Genomic DNA, 8,622 nt, shown 5'->3' on the forward strand with positions numbered 1-8,622 from the left:
ATGCACATAATATGCATCAATTAATACAATCAGCATATGATATCTTCTTTCTTTTTCTGATTAATCATTTTCTTTCTTTTTTTTTTTGACCATAGAAGTATTTTTGTTCATTTAAATTGATTAAATAACTTGATTACTACCCATGTCAATCATCTCTGTTTGCGTATATATATACATATAATTTTTTCTGAATAATAATCTATTTATGTTTTGTTGAGACAATTTTTGTTTGATCTTTTGTGCCATTGGCTGTAAAACTATCTGCTCTGTCAGCAGTGATTCAACAACAAAATACTTTTCCCCCCAAACGATAGGGGAAAACGACAGAATAATCAACATATACTCTTAGAATTGCTTTAAATCCCTTTGATTTCTGCAGTCTGACAGTGCAGTGTGGTCTAGAAAAGCATGTATAAAAACCAATTTTAAAACTCCAGTTTGTACTTAATAATCTACAATGTTATGATATAAATAAATGAATAAAGTCTTTATTGTTGTTCATGTAACCATAAAAAAGAGAATAAAATCAATTAACTCAAATCCCACTGTGCAGTGTCATGTCATATTAAAAGGAATCGAGTTAATTGATCTAACACACTGGTGTATGTTTAATATCATCTTGCATCTAAACATTGGAGCCTGTTGATTTAAAACCAGTGCTTGTAACTTTTCCATTTTCTTTTCCATTTTTGTGATAATAAGAGATTAAAAACATGTTTTGACAACTGCTTTGTTTACTTTAATAAATTGTTTACTGGATGTGTGAATCGTGTTGCTCCAAACTACAAAAAACATCTAATATCCTCTTTCAGTTCTCTGGCACGATTCATAAATACAGTTATATATTTTATTCTTCATTAACAAGCTCATGTATAACATGTGTTTGGTATCATTGATAAAGTCTAATTAAGTTATTAACAATGTATTTAAATTGACTTTTATATATTGTCATATTCTTCTTTTGAGAGAAGAAAATATGGTCAATTATAAGTTTTCAAAATTTATTATCAAGTGTTTAAAATTTGAGTTTAGCTTTTCATTGCACCACGGACGTCTGTCTTTTTCCACAGCTCAGAGAGACAAATTCTGTGTCCAAATTCAGGGGTAACATGCTTCGAAGGAAGTGAGCGGCTGTGAAATGGGACGCTCTAGCCTTCAGATTAGCATCACCAGCTGTCTCGGTGGAGTTTAATAAACTCAGCCATCTGCTCCTTGCTCCCTAACGGTGTGTTCACACCAGGGCCGTGCAGAGACGTTTTTAGGGGCGGGTGCTCAAAGTTAAAAAGGGGCACACTGAACCAGGCTGAATAACAACAACACACATTCATCAAGAATCTAATATGGGATCGCATCATACTATATCACTGTTGTCAGGCAAAGCAAACGTAGCCTATGTTTTACCTGATGGGTACAATGTTGCTGTTGAGGGGTTGCTGCTGCTCCTGCTACTGATAGTGCTGGAGGGCAGCGCTGTGTTGATCTGAGACTGTAGACATTAAAAAGTCCATAGGAGAGATGGAAGCTGATTAAACAAGTGTCATGAGATAATAACAAAATGCAAAGATTGGTGACAGCGCTTGGAACCATAAGGCAACAAAAAACTGAGAAATAAACTAGACCCTGCCTGTGATTCACTCTTTGCCTCTCTTCCTCCTTCCATCCCCTCATCTCATCGATCACTCTCCACTTGCTGTCCATCTGAGAACAAGGCACAACTTGCTATTGCAATAAACTATTATTTAATTATCCACACTTAACAACTCCTGCACTTAATCTATAATAAAATGATGACAGAAAAATGTTATAGAAGCAAAACATTTCAGTTGTGCTTATTATTATTTTTATACTGGAATACCTCTCCAACAACTGGTACATGTGTTAATGTTACCTGTGCTCTTTGTAATCCAGCTGCTGAGGGATCCACTGCCTTTAGTAACCTCACACAGCTCCTACTGTTTCCTCCTCATGTCCTTACCAGCCATGTCTGGACAATGTTATATTATGAGTAATAATTCAAAAATCCATATACATAAAACACACACATGCATGCACACACAGTGACATTTCAGACCTTCTTCAGAATACTGTATATACTGTGGGCACAAGTTTCCATCATGGTGCTGATCCAGAATCCTTCCCTTATTATTTATTACTAGAGCTACAATAATAAAGCAATGAGGGGAAAAAAAGTAATAAATATGAAATAATGTATTTATGATGATTCCATTTGTTTCACTATCCACTCTGTGCAGGCAGAAAGCTTATTACATTTTTAAACTGTAGGGATACAATAATTTTGCTGCTGTAAAATCAGCATTTTGTCTTATTTAAAATATAAATCTAATATAATCTGTTTCTTAATGTATGTTCTTTAAAATACAGCGTGTTTTATAAATATTATAATTATAATAATCCATTATTATGTGGCTATGCATATTAGATCGTTTTTAGTGAAATATAAGCCCTCCAGAAAGGCAGGAAAAGCCCTGTAACTTACTTTAAAACTAAATATGTTCCCTAAAACGGTGACAGAGCTACAGACCCATGACAGCCTTACCCAGTGAGCCAGCAGCTATGACCAGCACTACTTGTGCAGTTAATAAAAGGACAGGTAAAGTTTGTCGCGCTGTTGCACACACAGCACGCTCATTTGTTTCAGTTCGTCAGTTGCCACAAGACAGCTTACCAACGTGTACGTAATAAGCTAATACTCCTGTGTGCTGTAGACTACAGTGTACGCTGTACACCTACTTACTGGTTTTGTCGCATCAGTCTGTCTCTGAGTTAATTTGTGTTTCTCCTACAGCTCCGGACTGCAAAAAATGCGCGTGCTCTTTGTGAGCTCGTTCCCGGCTCGTAACCAGCGCGTTCTGCCGTCAAGGGCGATCATTGGTTAATGGTGATCATGTGACTGATGCAAGCCAGATCCTTTTATTTAGCAAAAATGTGATTAATAGTTAAATATTATTGTTGAGGGGCACAGACAGGACTCCACACACACACACATTTAAAAAAAAAAAGATAATTAAAAATTTAAAAAAAAATTGCCTCAACAAAAGGGCACTTTGGGCACCCATCAGGAAAGGGGCGGGTGCTCAAGCCCTTCCGCCCCCCCTCTGCACGTGCCTGGTTCACACCGAACGCGATAGGCGCGGGCGAAAACGCCCCAAACGCCCCTAATTTGACGCGTGCACATTCGCACCTCAACGCGTGTCCAACAGAAATCCATCGCGCCTCAAAATTGCATCGTCTCACGCGCGTGAACCGGAAATGTGGGAGGGATGTGGGAGGAAGTTGTGCCAGACGGTATCTTTGCAAGATGGCAGCTGTCGAGCTAGCATTTCAAGAGAGAGTTTCCCTTCTCTATCTACTGTGGAGAGCAGAGCAGCGGGGAAAAAGACGTCCTCGCCGTACCTGGGTCCATCAGGTCCTCCAGAGGCGTGAGCAGTTTGGTGAGTTTCACCACTTGCTCCAGGAGCTGCGCCTCGATGACGGCCGATTCCAGCGATATCACCGTCTTTCACTCGGCCAGTTTGAGGACCTGCTGTCCCGCGTCGGTCCCAGAGTCGCCCGCCTAGACACCAACTACAGGCGCTCAATCCCACCTGCAGAGCGCCTGTCCATCTGCCTGAGGTTAGTAAAAGTCTTTAATACGGTAGTCCTTTATTGATACCTGTGCTAATATATGCTAAACTGTATTTTTAATATTTCTAGTGATACTCGAAAGGTCTCATTAAGTCCCGATTTAATTCAATTTATGCTGTAATCAGTGTTTGCAATGATAGCATGGCTGTGGTGTCTATCAGTGCATGCTCTCTGTGTTTGCTGATATCAAACAGTGCGCTAATCTTTGTTGTGATACTCTCCTTTTTTTTTAATTTAGATCTGGTTTAATTCATGTATAGCTGAATTTTTTTATATAATCCCCGCAGACTGTTTTAGATATTGTCTAATAATTATAGTGTATATTAGAAAATATCTAATATACACTATGTAATTATAAGGATAATTACATAGTGTATATTAGATATTATCTAATATATTTGTAATTGAAATCTAACGTCACCAAAGTGTTTTGGAATTTGAATAATGTATTTTGTAACTGCAGTACACATCATACTAATTTTAAACAATTTTGTCCAGGTTCCTTGCCACCGGGGACTCCTTCAGGACCATTGCGTTTAGTTTTCGAGTTGGTGTGTCTACCGTGAGCCAGATCATCCCCCAGGTAGCGACAGCCATCTGGGACTGTCTAGTGGATGATTTCATGGCTGTGCCTTCACAGGGAGACTGGCGGTCCATTGCAGAGGAATTCCAGGAGCGCTGGCACTTCCCTCTCTGCTGTGGAGCTCTGGATGGGAAGCACGTTCAGACAAAGGCACCCCCCAACTCAGGATCCATGTTCTATAACTACAAGGGAACATTCTCCATTGTTCTCCTTGCGGTTGTGGATGCAAGGTATCGCTTCCGAGTAATTGATGTTGGGGGGTATGGGAGGACCAGCGACGGGGGTATTCTGGCCAACTCCACCTTTGGTCAGGCTCTTCGGGCTGGGACTCTCCATCTGCCTCCTGACCAGCCTCTACCTGGTGGAGAACACCGTGGAGCTCAGCCCCATGTGTTTGTGGCTGATGAAGCGTTCCCGCTGCGGCGTGAGCTGATGAGGCCTTTTCCTGGACGCCTCCTCCCTTTAGAGAAGAGGATCTTTAACTATCGCCTTTCCAGGGCCAGGATGATAGTGGAGGGTGCCTTTGGTGTCCTCTCCTCACAGTGGAGGATGTATCGGCACTCCATGGAGCTCCGTCCTGAAATTGCGGAGAAGTGTGTGAAGGCAACGTGTGTTCTCCACAATTTTCTACGCTGTTTGGACGAGAGAGGGGCACCTGCTGTGAGGAGTGTGGCACCTGCTGTGGTGGAGCCGTTGCATAGCCTGGGCCGTGTAGCAGCAAACAACTCCTCCAGAGAGGCAGTCCTGGTGAGGGAGAAGTTCATGGCCCACTTTTCAGCGGAGGGAGCTGTGACTTGGCAGCCAAAGGAGTAGCCTGGCCTGTTTGAAGTCCGAGTGACTTCCCCACAACGGCTCTTTTAAGAGCCACCCACAAACCTGTAAAGAGTGTTCCTGCCTTTTTAACATTTTCTTAATAAATGGAGCTCTACTCCAAAATATAATAACCTCTCTTTACTCTCTTAAATAACTTGTCTTCACTATGTTCCTATATACTGTGTGATGCAAAATTTTGGGCAACCTTATTAATAGTCACTATTTTCCTGTATGAATCGCTGTTACAATTGAAAATGTCACTTGCATACATCATATAGGAGAGACACACATTGATATACACTAAATTTTCATTTCATTTGTCTTTTTTAAGTTGCCAATTTATGCACCTGCTTGATTTTGTTTAAACAGTTATTCCACACTTTATGTAAATCCAGTGAACTTAATTTCACTTCTCAAATATCACTGTGCGTGTCTTCCATATGATATAATTAACTGACAACTTTTATTGTAACAACCAATGATTTCTAGCGGAAAATAATGACTTTTACCAAGGTTGCCCAAACGTTTGCATCCCACTGTATTAGTATATTTTGTCATTAGTATAATAAGAAATACATTCTACATGTGTCAAGTCGGGTGCGAATATTTGCTGTGTAGTAAAACTGAGACATTAGTTATTAATAATGTTTATTTGAAAAAATATATAAATTCAATAACAACAACATTAAACATGAATATATAACATTTAACTATTTACAGAGGGACAGGAACAAATAGGACCCAGCTTGGAGTGGAAGAGCCTCAGGGAGAATGAGGAGAAAAATAAGAACATTGTTTCTGCCCTGGAGAGCCTGCTGCCTCATCAGAAAACTACTGATCGCTAGGGTCCAATGTTTCCAAATTTAACACAGCTGTGCTGCTTTCAAAAACTAATTTGTGCATTTGAAATTTCACGAATTCTCGTGTCTGAGGCGGCAGGCTCTCCAGAGCAGGAGCAAGGCCAAGGAGGAAATACTCCGTTGGAGACGGGCGTGGCCTCTTCAGTGACTCCAGGATGGCCAGCTCCACCGCCGATGGACCATCCTGTGACCCGTCCCTCGGCCGCTTTTGAGCTATCCTCCTCTGTGGGCCTGTAAAACACAGCACAAAACACAAAGAATTGAGAAGGCTGCTACTAGATTTTCATTTTCACAATTGAAAAAAACAGGATATGAACAGATTGGTTGTGAATATTTAGTAAAGGTGATCACCAGGGAATCCAAGTGACTAAAAAGCTATCAGTGCTTGATGTACATACCTGTGGGTGCAGCAGCAGGAGTGGAGGGACCAGGGACTGGGGAGCCAGAAGAAGCAGCAGGGGATGGCTCTGCTGCATAATCAGTTGACTCTATTAAGACAATATTAAATGTTAACAGGTTGAAAACAATAGTCATTCAGAAATTATATACAGTGGTCCCTCATTTATTGCAGCACATGAACAACAGTCGCAGTTCTCATAAGTTCATTGTCAAAGTGCAAACCTTTGTCGATTGTTAAACGTTATTATGCCGCGCTTTTTCTCCGTCTGTGGCGCCACTTTTGTGTGCCTTTTTCCCTCGCAGTGCAGGTGTCTATTTCCGAATGAGGGTCATAGTTATGAGTGTCTTTGTGCTGTTTTTTCTATTGGACGTGATGGTTATAAAAACCAAACATGGTAAATCTGGCGCAGGAGACACGACACGGAGGAGATTTGTCAATCAGGCTGCAGAATGCAAGGCACATTGTTGAAAGCTGTACGGTGCACCAAAAAAAAAAATCAGCGAAAAGGCGAGGCAGTGACGGATGAACTGCAGGACCACTGTATACTGTTATTAATAAACAAAATATATTCCTATTGACAACACGCATATATTAACTGCCTACATTAATTCATTGTAAACATATCTTCAGACTGAAACTCCCCTGCTGCCTCTCCGGGCTGTCCCTGGTCCTCGGGGGCGAAGTTCTCCACGGCCGGGACCATATTGCTGCTAGTCTCCCGCGTGGTGAGGAAGGGGTCCAGAAACCCCATGACCGCGAAGAACTTCCATCTCCTCCCCGATCCTGCTGCAGACCCACTCCTCTTCTCCTTCTCCGTCCTCTTCTCCTTATTATAGGTGTCCCTGAGGCTCTTCCACTTTTTCCTGCAGATGTCCTCTGAATAAACACATTATCTTGTTAGCGGAAAGGTATTTGTACATCAGTGGGAAAATAGCGGGACAGTAGGCATGCTTGCCAGCTTTTGCGCGGCTTCATCGGGTCAGTCTGAAAATTAAAAAGAAGAACAAATGAACTTACCAGGTTGCCCGATCTCCTCACTTATGTGCCTCCAAGCTAGGTCCTTTTTGTTCCTGTCCCGGTAGAAGTAGCAGCTAGCATCGTACAGTTCTGGACGATTAGCCACTGCGCCGATTAGTTTTTCCTCCATACTGAATGAAGAATGAAGGGCTTTGGTTTGATCTGCCCCTTTGACCTGGTTACAGCAACGTCACCAGGCTCCTGATTGGTTGACGCGGCGCGATTTGACGCTGGAGTTCAAATTTTTCCAACTCGAGCGGTAGAGGCGAAACACGCGTATGCACAAAATGCAACACAAAAATTCACACGCGTGTTTTTTTTCGCGAGTCAAACGCACCCCACGCGCCCCACGCGCTACACTGACGCGCGTTTCACGAGTTTTGGCGTTTTCGCGACGCAAATCTGCCTCCGAATTTTCGCCGGACGCGCAATCGCGTGTCATCGCACCCTTTCCATTGACTTTACATGTAAACCTGACGCTCTGGCCGCCTCTTTCGCGTTCGGTGTGAACACACCGTAAGATATAATGGGACATAAACTCTCTACTATTTCACACTTCTGTGTAATCAGTTTTCTGTTTGACATTTATTCAGCTGTGTTAAAACTATAACTTTAATCTCAGACAAACCAATATTCCTCAGGAACAAATAAAACACTGAGAAAAGCCAAACAATAACATTTTTAAGTTACCTAAGTGACTTATATATCATGTTTAACCTCAGTAGCGAAAGACCGCCATTGTTGAAAACTGGAATTGGCTGGGCCACGCTATGAATTCCTGGATAGGTTGAGCCACGAAAGATACACATGACCCATCCTTCAAATCTGGAGAAAAGGGGGAGGAGTCTTCGAGTTGGGACAGCCCTCGTCGATTCGCTGTGACGTAACTGCCTACGAATGTCACCTTCGAAGCATGCTACCCCTGAATTTGGACAAAGCAAAAGGATGCCGCATCCAAGCAGGTTCCGGTATTCGGATCATGTTTCAGCTTCTGCACCTTTTGGACATCTCCCTGTACTAGGAGATGACTCTTCCCATTTCACCGTGGCAACCATCTTTACATTGGTGTGAGGCCTGCTGAGGTAGAGAAAGAGGGGGGAGAGACAGAGCTCTCCTTTGCAGGGCTGGGTATTGATTTAGATTTATACAACTGATTCAATTTACAAGGTCCCGATTCGAGATGGCACGATATTTAGAATGCAATTTTATGCAGATTTCAAAAACTCTTTAGTTCTGAAAAAAAGTAGTGCAATATCAGCAATATGTAGCAATATGTATCTTTATATAAATAATTTTACTTCAGC

General features: G+C 41.9%; 2 protein-coding genes across 2 annotated transcripts; one reads left to right on the top strand and one right to left on the bottom strand.

Moving 5' to 3' along the window:
• Positions 1–3,298: 3,298 nt before the first annotated feature.
• Positions 3,299–5,627, top strand: LOC106097165 (protein ANTAGONIST OF LIKE HETEROCHROMATIN PROTEIN 1). Its single transcript, XM_019366449.2, has 2 exons — positions 3,299–3,633; positions 4,144–5,627. Exons 1-2 carry the CDS (start codon positions 3,320–3,322, stop codon positions 5,039–5,041), a joined length of 1,212 nt encoding a protein of 403 aa, XP_019221994.1. The 5' UTR covers positions 3,299–3,319; the 3' UTR covers positions 5,042–5,627.
• A 127-nt stretch (positions 5,628–5,754) lies between these two features.
• Positions 5,755–7,448, bottom strand: LOC109204732 (transcription factor Adf-1-like). Its single transcript, XM_019366295.2, has 4 exons — positions 7,319–7,448; positions 6,926–7,177; positions 6,300–6,389; positions 5,755–6,132 (listed from the first exon to the last, which is right to left on the bottom strand). The coding sequence occupies exons 1-4, from the start codon at positions 7,446–7,448 to the stop codon at positions 5,873–5,875; spliced, it is 732 nt and encodes a 243-aa protein (XP_019221840.1). The 3' UTR covers positions 5,755–5,872.
• Between the last annotated feature and the right edge of the window lie 1,174 nt (positions 7,449–8,622).

The sequence above is a fragment of the Oreochromis niloticus genome, linkage group LG13 (genome assembly GCF_001858045.2).
Source record: "Oreochromis niloticus isolate F11D_XX linkage group LG13, O_niloticus_UMD_NMBU, whole genome shotgun sequence".
NCBI classification, from domain to species: domain Eukaryota; kingdom Metazoa; phylum Chordata; class Actinopteri; order Cichliformes; family Cichlidae; genus Oreochromis; species Oreochromis niloticus.

Bases quoted from the DNA above. Each gene is read 5' to 3' on its own strand.
- LOC106097165 (XM_019366449.2), top strand. From the start codon at position 3,320: ATGGCAGCTGTCGAGCTAGCATTTCAAGAGAGAGTTTCCCTTCTCTAT. The intron at 3,634-4,143 runs GTTAGTAAAAGT...AATTTTGTCCAG, and splicing joins CGCCTGTCCATCTGCCTGAG to GTTCCTTGCCACCGGGGACT.
- LOC109204732 (XM_019366295.2), bottom strand. From the start codon at position 7,448: ATGGAGGAAAAACTAATCGGCGCAGTGGCTAATCGTCCAGAACTGTAC. The intron at 6,390-6,925 runs ATATGTTTACAA...TTGTCTTAATAG, and splicing joins AGGGGAGTTTCAGTCTGAAG to AGTCAACTGATTATGCAGCA. The intron at 6,133-6,299 runs GTATGTACATCA...TGTGTTTTACAG, and splicing joins TCCTGCTGCTGCACCCACAG to GCCCACAGAGGAGGATAGCT.